A 19,269-nucleotide genomic window follows, 5' to 3' on the forward strand; every position below is an offset into this window, starting at 1 on the left:
CTCCGGATTACATGGACTTCCAGTGTTAGAGGCAGTAACATGCGTCTCTCGGGACGGCAGGGTCCAATTGTTCGCATTGGGGTGCCACCCCAAATGCAGTGGATGTTCAGCAAAAAAAAGAGGGAAAAAAAAAAGGCTCCAAATGGTGCCGGTCAGACAGTAACCATTGGGTTTATTTAGAAAAGGTCATAAAAACCATAACATAATTACGACATGTGATCACTAAAATAAAACCTAAAAAAGCAATGTGGGGTGCCAAATGCAAGCCCAAGAAAAAATTAAATTTATTCTTGAATATCAATATGCAGTAGTAAATATAAATATCCCTCTGTATGGTTGGAACAAAATATCTAATCTACTCTGAGAATAACAAAATATACACTATTACCAAAAATATTGGGATGCCTGCCTTTATACACGCATGAACTTTAATTTTGGGGTTATGTTGGAATGCTGCCCAGTCTCTGAAGGGAGGAGCTCATGCTCTGCTTCAGTATGTCACAGTACATGTTGGCGTTCATTGAGGAAACCATGAATTGTAGCTCCCCAGTGCCGGCAGCACTCATTCAGCCACAGGCCATGACACTCCCACCGTGCTTGATTGCAGTCAAGACATGCTTGTCTTTGTACGCCTTACCTGGTTGCCGCCACACACTTGACTAGGGCCTGTTTTGAGTGGAACCTGTGATGTTAAACTGCTCTATGGTCTTGGCCACTGTGCTGAAGCTCAATTTCAGGGTATTGGCAATCTTATAGCCTAGGCCATCTTTATGTAGAGCAACTTTATTTTTTTTTATTTTTTTTTCCCATTCTTTGCTATGAGCTGCCATGTTGAACTTCCAGTTACCAGTATGACTCCAAATTTTAGCACACCTGCTCCCCATTCACACCCAAGACCTTGTAACTGAGTCACATGACACCAGGGAGGAAAAATGGCTAATTGGGCCCAATTTGAACACTTTCACTTGGGAGCATACTCTTGTTTGCCAGAAGTTTAGACCTTAATGGCTTTGAGGGGGCAGCAAGTTTACGTTCAAGCTGTACTCACTACTTTATATTGTAGCAACGTGTTATTACTTCAGTGTTGTAACTTGAAAAGATATATTTACAAAAATGTGATGGGTATACTCTTGTGAGATACTGTGTAGATAGAATTTTTATATCCTGACGTAGAATATACAGGATTTTTTAACTAGGAGTCGGACATGAAGCGATGTGGAGGGAATATAAAACTTTTTATATCGTAGTACTAAAGGATGAGTTTTTGTGGTTTAAAAAGTCACTTTGTTGCTTTGCAATGGTTTTGCACACAGCAGCCCTGATTTTTCTTCTGGGCTGGCCCCCCACCGGGGGTTCTGGCTCCTGCCTTCAGAGAGCCCCTATAGCAAGCCACAAAGTATAGTATTGAGTGCCCCTATAGCAAAGAAACTTCTGCTTATTTTAGAATTGTGAATTTTTTTACCTCTAACCCAGGACTACATGTTCTATGAGGCATTGCTCCTCACACATTCACAAGTTCTAATCCATTTACCGACATGAACAGTGTACTGGGCTGTATGTGTGCTGCACTGTATTTTCTGATATGTAAATAAATCATACATTCTGTATGCAGAACTAATTGGCTGACCAACTAATTTCTTGTGAAAATAGTTGACCGCTATTTTTAACAATTTAGGTTTAGTTTCAGCCCAATAGGCTGTGTGTACAGATCAATAAATGACACTGTGGAACTACATGATCAATGCAGATGAAAATCACAAGGTGCAGATAGGAAAGTTTATCATGGCTGCATGCATTTTTGTTTGGTTAGTTCCCCATTTTCACCTTGTGATCAACCAGCAACACCTGTCCCTGTTGGACAACCACATTTTCAATTTGGGGAAAAAATTGTACTTCAGATGGGACTTGGCTTAAAATTTTAGCTGGAGTCATTACACAAAATTGCACCACATCTGAGAATGTGAAAACACTTTTTTGGGGGTTTTAATACAGCTTTAAGCCTTAAAGCAGATCTATGGTCAAAATAAATCTTGCCAATTTCCACATTGTATTTTTGAGATTTTTAGTTCAGAACAGCAAGAGTAGGCTATCTTGAAGCTTGTAAACTGTGATCCCCACACCAAGTTGAGCTCTGTGACATATACTATGCCCTATTAGTAGGCACTGTAACTGTATTCTGAGCTACAGAGGTGCTGAGGAGGCGTTTCAGAGGTGGAGTCAGTACAGCATCACTCCTTGCAGGCAGCAAAGTGCTATGCAATATGTAGCCCGTTCAAATCAAAAGTTAAATGGAAGAGAGCTGCAAAGCATGCAGGGAATCCAGGAAGTTGTGGCAAGAGATGGCCAGCAGACAGGCTGGTAAATGATTTGTATTAATATTACAATGCTGATGTGAAGGAGTATATGCTGTGACCATAGATTTCTTTTGATGCACCTGGATAAAGGAAAATAAGATTCAATTTTGGTTTAATTTATTTAGAAAGCAGCTTAAGTGCGAGTAGGAAAGCCTTGCCAGCAAGCTGGCGAGAAGGACCCTTGGGGCTTTGTTTACACTCGACTAAATTACTAACACTTAAACGCTCCTATACATCATTAGTGTGTGCCTTGGACTTGCGTTAATGAGCTTTAGTATGGGCGTTAGACTGGCATTTTACAAGCATTAAAAATGCTCCCTAAATGCACTATAGGCCGCTTTGAGGGTTAAGGTGTGTTAAAACCGCTCCACAGGGAATGAACATATCTTAATGCACTGCAACTGCCTGCCAAATTGTTTCCCAAGCATTACCATAGACTTTAATGGGAGGCGCTGAGGCTTCCAACGCCTCCTGACTCAACACGAGTCTTCAAAATTGAAGTGATGCAACACTAACGCTTCATGTTGGTGTGAATAGCACTGCTGCCCATTGTATCATTTGCATAGGCATTTAAGGGGCATTTTCAACGCTTCTTAAAGGCATTGTAAAGTTTTGTTTCTTTTAAAAAGTCATACTTGCCTCCACTGTGCAGTTTGTTTTGCACAGCGTGTCCCCGAACATCCTCTTCAGGGGTCCCTCAGAAGTGCTCCTGGCTCCTCCCTGCATCGAGTGTCCACGTTGGAGAAGCTTTCTCCTATGGTGGACACCTGTGTGGGAATGCTCCTGAGTCCTGTATCTGTGGCCATTCACAGAATGCAGGACTCGGCCCCACATCTTTGGATTTGACAGCGGGAGCCAGTGGCTGCGCTGCTATCAGTCTATCTGATCAGGACATGAGACACAAGCTACAGCTGGTGTACTAGTTCCTAGCAAAGGGTTGTGTAAGTAAAACGGGTGGGGGGGGGGGGGGGGGTGCACCGAAGGAGGTTATTCACCTTAATGCATAGAATGCATTAAAGTGAAAATCCATGAGGGTTTCCAACACCTTCTTAATGCCAGTGTGAACTTGGCCTTACTCTAATTGCAGGGCTAGAGTTCTGACTTGGCATGGGGTGTGTAAGACCTTTACAAAGAGACCACTGCTTTCACAAGTCACACTCCATGTTGATTTGGAAAGCAAAAGACTGCCTCCAGTGGGAAAGATTTCTAATTTTAACAATGTCGGCAGGAGAGGGGCTTTTTTCCAAAGGCTATTGCAGCTTCTTAAAACTGATTTTGCACACTTTTTTGTGTTGCAACTGGAATGTATTTAACCAATTTAGACTGTTTAGTTGGGCTTTATTGTTGGTATTTAGTGTTGATAATTTGGTTTCTCAATTGCTCGTCTGATTAAAAACACGTGTTTGTTTTTTGTTTTTTTTTTAGAAACCTGAAGTTGGGAAAACCAGTGGGAGGAACAAAGTTGCTAAGAAACAAGTAAGTTCTAAATAACTGTAGCTTCATTTTAGTCTGAATTAATGTAGGTATTTAAAAACTGAATTGTAAACCGAGGCTAAAGCAACCAAAATAGTTTAACACTATTTCTTTGCTGGAATATTGGTCTTTAAAGTTGCATTGATGTATATATGTTGCAATGTGTATCTGTCGCTGCTTATACATCATGTATGCTTCATGCAGCCACATGTACATGGCTGTATAAATGAGCTTAGATTGCCATGTACACTAAATTTGTAGTAGTGTAATCTTTCCTGTAAGGGTTTTGTTCTTCTGATGTAAAATGTCTTTTCTACTGTGCTGCTCTCATGATTCCTGTTATGTGCTTTCTCACCATGTTAAACACTCATCTTCCCTTGCTTATTTCATCTGCATGTAATTAGGGTTCTACTGACATTGCTATCGGTGCTGATAACTAACTAGTATTTGCACAAGCACTCTTTATAGCTGCACAATTAATAGTTAAAAAAATCGTCATCTTGATTCAACACCCCCCCCCCCCCCCCCAAATCTCTATTGCAGAGTTTGCTGATTCTTTCATAACAAGTAGTCTTATCTGCTCACTCGGCTGTCAAAAAGGGCAGTCTGCCAAGTTTTTAAAGTGAAACATTGTAACTCTTCCTCCTGGGATCAAAGGGATAAACTTCTGCATGTAAAGAGAAAATCCAGGCAGTCTGACAAGTTTTTAATGTGAGAGTTTTTTTTTTTTTGTCACTGTATTTGCCTAGCGGTCCTTCAAATGCAATTTTCTTTTGTTCACTGACTGACACAGCTCCTATTATTCTTGACCATAAGGTTGTTACGCCACCTTTCAGAAGATTAGGCAGAACATGTTAACATATACATAAACAGAACTTTCTAGTTCCGCCCAAGGGGTGGTCCCTTCTGTAACACCCCCCCCCCCCCCCCCCCGCCTGCTTCCTGCAACCTCAGTTTTTGTTTTCTGCCTAGTGAAGGAGATGGACTTGGGAACCCTGCGGGACCATCTGTCCTGGGATTTTTTTTTTGCCTTTTGCGCAAGATTAGATCCTGTGATCTACTATAAACAGCCAGCTGGATGACAGGCTGTATACCCTTATCCTTGTAGTCCCTCCAGCCTGGCCATCAAGCGTGTGCAGACCATAGCTACGTGCTGGATTGGCCAGGACATGCCCCTCAGGCTCCGGGGCAGCCGGGGCACACACATGACTGGGCTACTGTTGTGAGTCAGTGTGCTGTGGCCAGCAGCCACCCCGTACTCTTCAGGAGTGGGTCTGTGATGGAATGTCCCAGCTCGTCTGGATGGTAAGTGCAGCTCTCCCTGCCTCGGTGGGGCTAAGCAGCTGGGCATTCCCTGGGAGGTCGATTTGTGGGCCCCTGTCTTCTCTCCCTGGGGGATTCTGCATGAGCTGTGTCAGATGGTGGTCCCCTGGGGGCTCTCACCTTGGGTGGGGGACTGCGCTGGGTGTCTGTCTCCCCGCTGGAGGTCTGCACATGCTGATTGCCATAGCGCTGTTCTGCTGCCATTTCTTCCCCTCCCCCGTCCCCCCCCCCCCCCCCCCCCGTCCCTGTGTACAGTTTGGCACCCATGTTTGGAACCATGGTCACGAACCATTTTACTGTAGTTTGGCAGCCATTTTCCCTGTGATTGTGTCCTTTATACTGGATGCCCGGTTGCCATTTTGTTGTAACCCAGCACTGTTTTTATGCTCAGCGCTGTTCCCTGAGGCTCAGAACAGCACGGTTTCTTCACTTAGCCACCTGGTAGCACAGACAGGATACGGGCACAACTAGTTGACGGTGCAGAACTTGGTCAGGGTGGGGAGTCCTGCGGTGGGGGCCCCTCAGCCTGCAGCAGCTAGGAGGGTAAGACTATACACCTGTTCTAAGTCCCCAACAGGTGGCAGACAGGGTGGGTCAGCACGGCTTCAGAAACTGGTGTTTCTCCCCCCGCCCCCAAACTCTCTGCAACCGGCTCGTCTGCTAACAGTGCAGTGCCTTGTCGGTGGTCCTAAAAAATTAGTTGCCAGGGTGGAGGCAGTGCAGACTGGCACCACTGAGACTGGGTGGCCCCTGCTGTCATTTCAGATGATGCCTACCAGGACAGTGGGGATGAGTCTCTGTCCATGTTAACAAGAAAAGCGCTATTTGGAGCACCTATGACAGTTGTGCGTGATACCCTGAAGATCCGGATACAGCAGGTCCTTCTGCAGCAGTAGTGGTCCCTTTTTGGGTCCATAAGCCAGCCCATACACCTAAGGTGTTTCCGTACCTGACTTAAATCGATACGTTTATATACAGGAATGGGGGTGACCGCAAGGGACCTTTTCGCTGCAGGGTGATGGTGCCTGTTCCGGAGTCGGAAAGGTTCCAGGGGTTCTACTCAGATCTGTTTACCAAAGAGGAAGGGGTACGTCCAATCTTGGACCTAATGGCCTCAATTGCTTTGTGAAAGTACAGAGGTTCAGAATGGAATCTGTTCGCTCAGTAGTCACTGCACTCCATCAAGGGGACTCCCTGGCGTCTTTGGACACCTGCACATACCCATATGCCTCAGGCATCAGAGGGTTCTGCAAATTGCAGTCGGGGGAAGCCCACTACCAGTTTGTGGCTCCCCTTTTTGGCTTAGTTTCAGCACCCGAGTCTTAACAAGGTATTGACTCCAATTTTGACGTTGAGACAACGCGGGATTGCAATCGTAGGTTATCTGGACAATCTCCTTCTGAGAGCAGATTGCGCCTCAGAATTAAGAGGATGTGGCTATCGCCATGCAAACCCTGCAGGAATTTTGGTGACTGTTGAACCTAAAGTCGGTGCTTATACTGATTCAGCGCTTGGAGTACCTAGGCTTACCGCTGGACTCCATGGAAGCGAGAGTTTCCTCCCTTCAGACAAAACTGCAGACTCTCAGAGCCGTGGAAAAACTATTGCTGAACCACAAGTGGTTGTCGCTGAGTTTCTGCATGCGAGTTCTGGGCCTCATGGTGGCATCCCTCGAGGCGGTACCATACACCTGGTTTCACACCAGTCTTGCAGAAGGAGATATTGACAAAATGGGACATCTGTTATGCCTGGATCGGAAGAGTCGGGTGAGCCAGTCAGGGACTCCCTGCTTTGGTGGCTGAGGTACCTGGCGCTCCGGCCCGGGAGGTCTTTCCTACATCTGCATTGGACTGTGGTCACAACAGACACCAGCCTGACCGGCTGGACTGAGGTACTGAGTACAGTCAACCCCCAGGGTCTCTGGTCAGGTGAGGAACCCAAGTTTGCCGATCAATGTGCTCTAACTCCGAGCGATCAGGCTTTGCCTCTTCACATAGTCGATGACTACGAGGGCGTCTGATCAGGATCCAGTCAGACAATGCCACGGTGGTGGCATGTCGCTCAAGGAGCAACAAGCTTGGCTGCAGCACGGGAGGTTGCTCACATCAGTCAGTGGGCAGGGCGACATGTACTGGCCCGAGCGGCAATTTCCATCCCCTGAGTGGAGAACTGGCAGGCAGACTGCCTAAGTCGCCAGATGCTGGACCCAGGAGAATGGGCGCTGCATCCGGAGGTGTTCAGGCTACTGTGCCTGTGATGGAGCACACCAGACGTGGATCTCCTAGATTCCCGTCTCAATTGGAAGGTGCTGGGATTTCTATCCAGGATAAGAAATCCTTGGACAGATGTGCTGACAGCTCCGTGGGGTCAGTACCGACTGATCTATGCCTTTCCTTCGCAGAGTGGAGACCGCGGTGATTCCAGTAATTCTGATTGCCCCAGATTATCCTTGGTACACTGACCTAGTATGCCTGGTTGTGGACGCTCCCTGGCGACTACCAATGCGAGAAGACCTTCTGTCCCAAGGTCTGATTCTCCATACTGCTTTACCATCACTGGTTTTAATGGCATGGCTGTTGAGAGCCAGGTGCTAAGGAACCAGAGCCTATCTGACTCTGTGATTTCTATGTTGAGAGCATGGAAATTCTTCTTTGACGATATATCATCGTACCTGGAAGGCATACATCTCTAAGCAGAGAGCATGGCGTCCGAGTACCTATTCAATTTCCAGGATCCTGCTGTTTCTACAGCGAGGAGTAGACCAGAAGTTGGCTTTGATATTTTGTCCTTTAATGGTGCTCAGCTTTTTTTTTTTTTCCCTGTTCAGGGGGTTTGACATGTAGTTCCTTCGGTGTGTCAAGTTACCCCCGTGGGATCTGAACCTGGTCATATCGGCGCTTCAGAAACCGCTGTTTGAGAATGTCAGAGAAATTCCCTTGCTGACGCTTTCCCAGAAAGTGGTCTTGTTATCCGTAAGGATAAGGTGGTGTTGTGTCTGGAACCTTCTTTCTGTCAAAGGTGGTTTTGGCATTCCACATCAATGAAGACATTGTTTTACCATCTTTGTCCTAAACCGACACATCCTAAGGAGGTGGTCCGGACTCTAAGGGTGTATTTGTCTGCCATGGCTTCCTTTTTGGAAGTCGGACTCATTGTTTTTCAGTAGCTGGTCCGAAAAAAGGTATAGCGGTCTCGTCAGCCACCATTTCCAGGTGGATCAGACCTATTGTGGTGTAGGCCTACACCTTGAAGGGGCAAGGGCCCCCCTTTCCTGTCGCAGCCCATTCAATCAGGGCAAATTAAACCTCTTGGCCTTTCCGACTTCAAGCGTCAGTCACTCAAGTGTGTAAGGCCTACTTGCGCGTGGTCGTCCATTCACACGTTTTACAAAATTCTACAAAGTGGACGAAAGTGCATCGGCTGATGCCTGTTTTGGCCGCAAAGTTTTGTAGGCAGCTGTGTAATGTTGCAATTGCACTTATTTATTATTCCTAAAGAAAATGGTTACCTCTGATTATAATGCACTGTTGCATTGACGTACTGAGGCTGCAGGAAGCAGGCTGGGGGGTTGTTACTGAAGGGACTGTCCCTTGGGCGGAACTAGAAAGTTCTGTTTTTGTACATGTTAACATGTTCTGCCTAGTCCTCTCCTGAAAATGGTGTAACGACCCTATGGTCAAGAATAAAGGCGCTGTGTCGGTGAACTTCAGAAGTATTTTACGGTAAGTACGAAAATCCTATTTTGGTAAGAAATACACTTCAATGACTAAAAAAAAAATAGTTAGCCCAATTTTATTTTGTGAAAGATGTTACATCGTGAGAATTGAGGGAATCTTGATCTAAATTCTAAGCAAAAAAAAATTGATTCTCATTTTAAGCAGAATCGTGCAGTTTTAGTACTCGTGTAAATTCTCCCTACCCGAAACCGATACTTTTTTTGCTTTCTTTGCGACACATCGCATCTAATTCCATCTTCCCCCATGCACTCCTGTGTGTAAACACAGTATAGAAAGGGAAGTGCAATCTAGTGCTGCAATGGGCAGTGTATTAATGTAATAACACATTAAAGTACATATCTTGTCAAATCTAAATCTGTTTGGCGTCCGTCACACCGATGGGCGGGGGAGAAACCACAGCTGGTGGAGGTGCTCACAGGCCTGGAGGAGATTTATAGGCAGTCTGCCCTATACCCACAGGTGTCCTGGAGCTTTTCAAGCAGCTTTGGCTTTCTATTTGCAGGAATCGCACTGCTTTCCTGTTAAAATTGAATGCGATTATTTGCAATGCAAGCCTATTAACGTTAAAGCTCAAATCGTACCGCAAAGGTATTGGTATCCGTACTCGCTGATAAAAAAATAAAAGTATCTCTGCAACCCTACATGTAATTCAAGTGTTTTCAGATGTACAATATCTAGGCTGCCGGGCCAAAGGCTGTTTAAGCCCACTGAATTTTAAGTTATTTTGAAAACTTCTTGATGGCTGGTCTAGAAACTGATTTAGCAAGCATAATGGTTGCTTGCTCATTGCCCCTTGAGCAGATGGAATGCATCTTGGGAGCTAATGTTGGTATACATCTGTAGGTTTTATTTGTTACTGTTAGAATTCAATAGCACAGGCCTATAAGTCTATCTAATATTTTGCTTAAATTCTTTCCTGCAGGAAGAGGAGGAGGATGAGGAGGAAGAGGAAGAAGAGGGGGGCACCGCAGAGTCATCAGAAGACCAGTGACCTCAATTTCAATGTTGTCTTTGTTCCTCGATGTTCTTTTGTAGCCCACATTCATAGTGAAGAAAAAATGCATTTGTATACTATGTCTTTGAAGGAAAAAACTTGCTTGACAGGACTGAACAACTTATGCCTCCTGCTGCATTACTCAGGTCATTAATAGTGCTGGCAGTTTTGCCACAGACTTCTGTGCTAGTATATTTTTGAACTCATGCCTTCCTTCTCTTCACTGCCAGCATTGTTTTACTTCATAGATGGTTAATGATTGCCAAGACCTAAATTACATTCTCAGCACATTGAAAGCATATTCAATGACCTTAACCATGACTCATTCACTTTGTGGCTGTTGCAATTAATGTGAGATTTTTGCACCACTGATGGCACTGAGGTCTGTTTTTTTCTTTCCAGATTGCATCTAATTAGTTTTTGGGGACCACAAAACTTTGGGGGGGCTTTATTTTCACCAAAAAGACTTGAAAGCCTTGAGTATAAAGATAAACAATTCAATGTAACTGTTTGTGATTGGTTTAAGAGCATTACAAATGAACATTGCTGTAATTTTTTTGTAGCGTGGCATCTTGGCAAAAACTGCATACTCACAAGTCATTACACATCTATCCTGTCATTTGAGATGCAGCTCTTGGAAAACTGATGCCAGACCAGTGGTACCAAAAGCAAACTCCTTCTGGACCCATGTATATTATGCCTCGAGTTATGTGACTAAAAATATGTCCACTAACTTCAAAGCAGTGAATGTCATATTATCATAGCATTGAATTGCCACTGCTTCTAATGCCATTCACATAATGTCAGGAACTGAAAGCACGTTTTAAAACATTACACTTGCCATTGTTTCTGATATTACTTGAAAGTTTTCATTTAATAAAAAAAAGCTACCATCCTTGTTTCTGATCCAATTTCTTTAGCCTTCTGTTGCAGTCTGATCTTGTTCCATGAACATGGTATAAAATTGGCTAACATATTCAGTTAGAATTCTTGTGTACTAATGTAGTAATGCATAGCAACTTTTATGGATTCCTGTTGTCTTAAGTTATCCATGTCATGGGTTCATTGAACTAGATATATTTAATTTGAAGACCACCTCTAACCACTCATCTGAGTGGCTTCCACAGTCTGTTTTAGGATTAAAAATGGTCTGACCTCCATTGAAGTCCAACTGGTTGCCTGGCATCAAATCCTTTTTTTTTTTTGGAACGTGATCCTCTTTGGGACTAACTACATGCAATACATTGCCGTCAATCTTCTAGACTGCTCCATTAAGTATCCATGCTTGTGTCATAAATGGCTCTGTATGATTTAAAATTGGCAACTTCATTTACCAGTCTTTTTTTTTTTTTTTTTTTTTTTTTGTTAGCCCTGTTTACTCAATTTATATATTTACTCAGGCTGCAGATGGCTCTACCCAGATATAGTGTTGATGTGACCAAATGTGTCTGGATTGTCTATGAAAGTGTAGTGTGGTCACATATTGTGATAACTTTTGATGCTTAATGTGTAAATGGTGCTGTATTTTTACCTTGGGTTCATGGTTTGCACTGATGCTGTTGCAAACATGTGGTTCATATATTCCACACCCTCAGACTTCTGTACAATGCCTCAGTAAGCCAGTTTTGCAGTGGAGTTTGTACCTGGGCACACCTCATTCTCAAGATTCTAGGTTAAAGTGCTGTGCTGGTGAGAGTAATAGTGTAAATGTAGAAATGGAAAGGATTTAAACAGAATTGGTTAGGACAGTCTCAAATTAATAATGTTATACTCGTACTCATTAGTCTGTGATTTCTTTTTTCTCTTTCCTCAAATACAATGTAGTTTATTTTGTTTTAAGACGGTGTTTTCAAATTGAAGTAATCTCAACTGTTTTAAAGACATCTGTATTTTTTAAGAGCCTTTTGGGCATGAACACTTGAGATCTGGATATGGAAACGCTGCACTAGGTTCTTTACTTAGAATTGACAATAAAGTTTGCAGTTTTAATGTAATGCGTGTCTTTGGTTTTTAATCGCATTTCTACGGCTACATGCTGTCCTTTCACATGGGGGTCTGCCTCTTTTACAGTCCTGAACATGAGAATCACACTGGGCTAGAGTTTTTAATACTTTAAACCAGGGCTCGACAAACCCCGGGTGCCTGGTCGCATTTGCGCCTAGAATTCGTGTCCTGGCGACTGGGGCAACGCTGCTGGGGTATCCCGTCTCCATTTGGACCCCGAACTCCGCTGCGCAATTGCATCGGGCCGCGCTGGCCAGTAATTGAGGCCGCGGCTTTGTGGCCTTCTAAAATCTTTCGGTAGTCTGGCGCCATCTTGTGGTGGATGTAGAAATTACACCCTATTCCAATAATGCTAATTCCTAATGGAGTGAAGCTCCCCTGCCTGTTTTTCACTGCCCGCCCATTTCCTTCCCAAAGTGAAGAGAAGGAAGTGATTGCAGGCGTCATCTGGCGCCTTTTGCCCAACGGTGAGTGTGGTGGCTGGTAATTATTGGCTTCTCATTATTATTATTATAATATATATACTTATTTATATATATTTTTTTTGTAAAAAAAAAAAAATTATTTTAATTAAGGAAAAAGGGGGGGGGGGGCTGCGGCGCTATCTTCCCCTCATTCGTCTCCATGTCAGGCCAGGGACAGGTCCGGATCACCGTTACCGACCTGGCTCCTAGATTCCAAGCAAATTTGTCAAGCCCTGCTTTAAACTTTATGTATTTGTGGTACTGTATACAGTGAGGAAAATTTGATCCCCCTGCAGATTCATAGGTGTACTTTATACAGGAAAGAAGGTTCCCAGCTAAGATCTTCCAATACATGGGTGCATCCATTGGTCCCCTCAATGCAGCCTGTACTTTTTGTGAAACTGCACCAAAGCATAATGTTTCCGCCTCTGTGCTTGACTGTAGGGATTGGTGTTCTTGGCGCCATAGTCAGCCTTTTTCTTCCTCAAAACAGTGAGTTGAGGTAATGCCAAAGCTCCAATTCTATTACTGATTTTCTTTCTTGTACATCACGGGACACACTCAGTAATTACTGATAGGTGATTGGACACTGGCACACCCTAGACAGGAAGTTCCCCTCCCTCTACTGGAGGTACCTCGGGGGGGGGGGGGGGTTTTGCCAGTGTCTTAGGTGTTGGTCACAAAGATGTGCTGTGCTCCACTGGAATATGCTTACTGGGGCCAGCTGTGCAACCGGATCCATTCAAAGTGTCTTTTCCAGACTGAATTGGATGGTACCTGGGCCTTGTGTCTGAAGAAATTAGGTTTTACCTGTAACACTTCTCTTTTTGGAGAGCTGGGACCCAGTATTTGTGTGGGTTTTTTTTTTTTTTTTCCCAGGTATATTCCTGGCAGGGTGCTTCACGGGCCCAGAACTGCGGATCCCCCCCAAACAGACCCAATCTTCCCCTCTCACGATGGGCTCTGTTAATCAAACCCTGCAGCTGGATAAGGTAAGGGAGACTCCTCAAGAATTTTTCTAATTCTAGTAGGTTTTCTGCTTAAGTAAATGTATGCTATGCCTATAGTCACCACTGGGGGCTGCCAAGAGCACATACCTCTTCATGCCTGATTTGTCTGCTTGGTGTCCACGATCTATGCTCCAGGAAGGATGAAGGTAAGAGGGTTTTTCCTTCTGGGATGCTCCCTCCATGGATTGGGGGACTGAGACAGGCCTGGGCAGAGAGCAGTAACATACCGCACCACCCGCTGCCCTTACAGCGGCTTCATGTCCACCGGCCCTTACCTCTACTCTGCCCCAGCCTCCCCTCCATGCTTGTGAGCAGGGTTAGAGCCTCTGCTTGCACAGGAAATGCTTGTTTTAAAAAAAAAAAAAAAAAAAAAAACGGGGGAGGCGGAGCACTAGGCTACACAGGCACAAGTGCACTCCTTTTAGATGGACACACCCTATGGAGGGACACGGAGCTGACAGGTGCATGTGAGTATGGAGGACATGGGCATTCCCAGGCAGCATTTACTTGGGCACCAGACTGAGTCTTGGTAGCAGCAGCAGTTGCTGAACTACAGTGCTCAGCAGTCAGCGCTTTTTTTTTTTGTGGTACCACTACCTTTTTGTTTTGCACGATGGGTAGAAGAGGTACAAGTACCCTGAAGAATAGGGGCTCAAAGGGGTCCCCTTCAGGCTCTGAGGACACCCCCCCCCCCCTCTGCAGCACCTCATGCCCCAACCCCCCCCCGAAGGACCTGGGGAGACTGGCCAGGGAGAGCCAATCGGGGTCGGGGGCTGCAGCTGATTCTGGCACTTCAGCCCATGTATACATTACACAGGTTTTTTTTTTTTTTTTTTTTTTCCTCAACCGTAAACTGTTTAGAGGAAAGATTAGTGGCCTTAATCGCATCTTCACTCAGCGGAAGAAAACTCGGTAGGCCCCTCTGTCACCCAGGACCCTCAGAATGAGGTACTCTGGGATAAAGGAGAGGAATCCCCCCTCAGAGGATTGGGAGGAGACTGATTCCACTTCTGAGAAATCTAGAGGAGAAGGGCCCTCTTCAGCTTCTCAGGAAAAGCTGTTGGTGCAAAGTCTTGCTGGATTGGTCCGTTACCCGTAGATGGTTTCGTGGTTCTTTGTGTACGGCGTGCATTCCACCAAATGGGACCGACAACCAAGAGGACCGGAATATTACATATACGAACGTGACCAGGTACCGCCTTGATGTACGTTTCGTTTTCACGTTTCAGGAAGCGCTTAAGTACACCATGAAATGATCTGTTAAGCAAGCAGCCCCAGATTGGGCACTGAGTAATGTAAGCAGCCGTTTGGCTTTGCTGTTTAAATAGTATTCTGCTATGGATATTGTTTGCTCTTTCTTCATGCCCCATCTGAGCCTATGAGGAGGAAGGTGTTTTCCATAGAGTTTGTATCATATTCCATGTGAGCAGGCACTCACCTGCACAAGCTCAGCCCACTATCTTTTTAATTTAAAGTAGTCATTACAATCTGGTAAGGAGACTACTGTATCTTCACGTTTGGGTGTCTTCGTGCTCAAATTTCAGATTTCATTGTATTTTGGCAAATGGATTTAGATGAAGCTTATCACAGTTGTATCTGTGGAGTTTAACCACTTCCCGACCAGCGCACGACGATGTACGTCGACAGAATGGCACGGGCAGGCATATTGGCGTACAGGTACGTCCAATATTCAATGCCGCCCTGCCGTGCTGGTCGGGACCCCCGTGAGTCCGGTCGCGGGACCCGCGGACTCGATCGCCGCGGGCATCCCCGCGATCATCTAACGGAGCGGCCGAATGGAGGAAATGCTGAGTAAACAGCATTTCTCCATTCTGCCTAGCAACTAGTGATGCTGATCTCTGCTCCATGTGATTGGAGCAGAGATCAGTGTTCACTAAATGAAAGCCCAACCCCCCCCCACAGTTAGTAACACACCCCTAGGAACACTTAACCCCTACACTGCCACCCACTGGTTAACCCCTTCACTGCCAGTGTCATTTACACAGGAATCACTGCATTTATATAGCAGTGATTGCTGTATAACTGACAATGGTCCCAAAAATGTGTCAAATGTCCGATGGGTCCCCCACAATGTCGCAGTCACAATAAAAATCGCTGATCGCTGCCATTACTAGTAAAAAAAAAAAAAAAATTATTAATAAAAATGCTATAAAACTATCCCTATTTTGTAAACGCTATAACTTTTGCGCAAACCAATCAATAATCGCTTATTGCGATTTTTTTTTTTTTTTTTTTTTTTTTTTTTTTTTTTTATTATTTATTTTAATTTTTTTACCAAAAATATGTAGAAGAATACGTATCGGCCTAAACTGAGGGGAAATTTTTTTATTTTTTTTTTATATATATTTTTGGGGGATATTTATTATAACAAAGTAAAAAATAATGCGTTTTTTTTCAAAATTGACGCTCTATTTTTGTTTATAGCGCAAAAAATAAAAACCGCAGGGGTGATCAAATACCACCAAAAGAAAGCTCTATTTGTGGGGAAAAAAGGACGTAAATTTTGTTTGGGAGCCATGTCGCACGACCGCGCAATTGTCAGTTAAAGCGACGCAGTGCCGAATCGCAAAAAGTGGTCTGGTCTTTGACCAGCAAATTGGTCTGGTCTGAAAGTGGTTAACCCTTTCATGACTAAGCCTATTTTTGGAATTTGGTGTTTACAAGTTAAAATCCATATTTTTTTGCTAGAAAATTACTTAGAACCCCCAAACATTATATATATATATATATATATATATATATATATATTTTTTTTTTTTGCATAATGTGAAAGCTAATGTTACGCCGCGTAAATAGATACCAACATGTCACACTTTATAATCGCACGCACTCGTGGAATGACGACAAGTACGGTACCTAAAAATCTCAATAGGCGACGCTTTAAAAAATTTTTTTTTACGGTTACCAGGTTAGCGTTACAGAGGAGGTCTAGTGCTAGAATTATTGCTCTAGCTCTGACAATCGTGGCGATGCCTCACATGTGTGACTTGAGCACCGTTTACATATGCGGATGCTACTTCGTATGAGTTTTCTTTTGCTTTGCGGGGACGCTTTAAAAAAATGTAAATATATATTTTGATCACTTTTATTGCTGTCACAAAGAATGTAAACATACTTTGTGACAGTAATAGGTGGTGACAGGTACTCTATGGCGGGATCGGGGGTCTAAAAGACCCCCAATCCCTCCTTTACACTGCAATGTATTCAGATCGCCGAAAACGGCGATTCTGAATACTGTATATATTTTTCTTTTTTTTAATTGGCACCATTGGCAGCCGAGTAAACGGTAAGTGACATCACATCGCTTCCGTGTTTACTATTAGGAGACTGGAATGACGCTGATTATGGCGTCATTCCAGTTCCTCCCCAGCAGCCAGAGGCATCAGATTGTGAATCGGTGCTCCCGATTGAGCGGGAGCATCGGTAACAGCGTCCCCTCCCGCTCCTCCGGCATAACAGCCGAGTGGCTTTTAGCCGCTTCGGTTGTTATGGCTATCCAGCCATATCGCCTGCTGTAAAAACTGGTACCAGGATGATGCCTGCAGGTGCGGGTGTCATCCCGTTATACCCCCTGGAAGCCGAGTACGCACATCTGCAAGGGTTTAATCACTGCATGGACTTTGGCTATATGTTTTCTTTTTCCAGTATCTAATTGGGACGATTTAATTATTTTTGTTTATTGTATGTTTGTTTGTTTTTTTTGTTTTTTTGTGGGTTGGTACACCACTCCAATCCTATATGGGTGTTACTGCAGTATTTTTCACTCATTTAATGTAATGTCTAAGATATGAGGATTTTCTAAAAGCGCCCTTATTGTCACCAAATCAAAATGCTAAGGCCTCCTTATGAAGGCGCGCCCCTGTCCACTCGAGTAGGGAACACTACTAAATTTCTCAGGGCTCTGGCAGGAGGAATTTCAGGACAAATGGGTGGTCTCCACAATAACTCTAGGGTACAAACTAGAATTGCCTCCTCGTTTCCTCAGATCAAATGTACCCAGAGAAAGTCTCCTTGTAGTGCCTATTGTCGCAAAAAATATAGTAGTTCCCATGTAAGAGCAGGGAATGGGGTTCTATGCAAACCTTTTCATGGTACCAAAGCCAAACAGATGTCAGACCCAAAGATCTAAACCGATTGGTACTTTCACATGAAATCGATCCGATCGGTAGTATCCATCCTGCAAGCAGGAGAACTTCTGGCGTCAATAGACATCAAGAATGCGTACCTGCATGTAACTATTTTTCCTGCTCATCAAAAATTCCTGTGTTTCGAAGTAGAAAAACCGCCACTTTCAGTTAGTAGCTCTGCCTTTCGGGCTCGCTACTGGACTTTGCGCGTTTACAAAGATCTTTGCCCCCTCCTCTGGCCAGATTAAGGGCCCAAGGTATACAATAATAGCATACATAGATGACTTGCTATTGATAGACCGGTCGGTAGCCTGCCTGGACCAAAATTTGGTCACCACAATCGAATACCTGGAATTCCTAGGTTGGGTCCTCAACTTATTAAAGTCTTCATTAAAACCAGTAAGAAGACTAGAGTATTTGGGTCTGGTCATAGATACAGCCCAGCAGAGGGTATTCCTAGCCCAAGCAAAGATCGGTGCTATAGGGGAACTGATTCAGGTAGTCGGGGCAAAGAAGGGTCCTTCTGTTCATCTTTTTATGAGGTTGTCAGGCGTTAGATGGTGGCTTAATTCGAAGCAGTTCCGCTCAAGGTTACTGCAAAACGGTATCCTATCAGCCTGGAACAAGTAGGTTCAGTCGTTAGATTTTCCGATGCATCTGTCCCCTACAACGTGTCAGAGCCTCAGCGGGTGGTTGATACCCGAAAATATGCGGAAAGCAAAATCCTTTTTACCAGTTACCTGGACAGTGGTAACAGATGCCAGTCTTTTGGGTTGGGGGGCAGTCCTGGAACAGTCGACTGTCCAAGACCGACAGGGCTTTACCCATCAACGTTCTGGAGATCTGTGTGGCGCATCTAGCCCTAAAAGCCTGGACACTCAGGTTGCAGGGTTGCCCTGTCAGGATCCAGTCTGACAATGCCACAGCAGTGTCTTATATCAATCACCAAGGGGGAACCAAGAGTCATGCAGCTCAGAGAGAAGTAAACCAGATCTTAATCTGGGCAGAAAGACATATGCCATGCATATCGGCAGTCTTCATTCAGGGGGTAGAGAACTGGCAGGTGGGTTACTTGAGCCACCAGCAGTTAGTCCCAGGGGAATGGTCTCTTCACCCCGACGTCTTCTTGGCCATATGCCAGAGCTGGGGGGGGGGGGGGGGTGGTGGTTCCGGATGTAGATCTCTTTGCGTCCAACAACAAGGTCGACAACTTTGTGTCAAGAACGAGGGATCCTCTTGCATGTGGGACAGATGCATTGGTAACTTCGTGGCATCAGTTCTCGCTGATTTATGCATTCCCTCCTATTCTGCTACTGCCAAGACTTCTTTGCAGGATCAGGCAGGAAAAGAAGTCGGTGCTTCTGGTGGCCCAGAAGAGCTTGGTATGCAGAAATGGTGAAGATGGCGGTAGGCTCTCCTTGGACCCTACCGTCCCGTCTAGACCTGCTACCGCAGGGACCAGTATTCCATCCTACCTTTACAAACACTAAATTTAACGGTTTGGCTATTGAAACCCACATTTTGAAGAATCGCGGGCTTTTGGGCCCTTTGATATCTACCTTGATTAATGCAAGAAAGCCAGCTTCCAGAATGATTTATCACAGAGTCTGGAAAGCATATGTCTCCTGGTGTGAATCCAGGGGTTGGCACCCCAGAAAATATGTCAGAAGCAGGATCCTCGAATTTCTGCAAAATGGGTTAGAGTTTAAACTAGCCTTGAGTACCAGCAAGGGCCAAGTCTCGGTCTTATCGGGTTCTGTTT

At 44.6% G+C, this 19,269-nt stretch overlaps 1 protein-coding gene across 2 annotated transcripts in view; it reads left to right on the top strand.

The window, feature by feature from the left end:
* The window catches only part of HMGA1 (high mobility group AT-hook 1), a 35,070-nt gene extending 23,195 nt beyond the window's left edge, over positions 1–11,875 (top strand). For both annotated transcript variants that reach the window (XM_077481415.1, XM_077481414.1), the window contains exons 5-6: positions 3,780–3,830; positions 9,810–11,875. In XM_077481415.1, the coding sequence (XP_077337541.1) occupies positions 3,780–3,830; positions 9,810–9,878 (120 nt within the window). In that variant the 3' untranslated portion in view covers positions 9,879–11,875. The remainder of the gene's footprint in view (positions 1–3,779; positions 3,831–9,809) is intronic.
* The last annotated feature ends 7,394 nt before the right edge of the window (positions 11,876–19,269 follow it).

This window comes from Lithobates pipiens, unplaced genomic scaffold (assembly GCF_037356315.1).
Source record: "Lithobates pipiens isolate NorthernLeopardFrog02 unplaced genomic scaffold, aLitPip1_a1.2 Scaffold_16, whole genome shotgun sequence".
NCBI classification, from domain to species: Eukaryota; Metazoa; Chordata; class Amphibia; order Anura; family Ranidae; genus Lithobates; species Lithobates pipiens.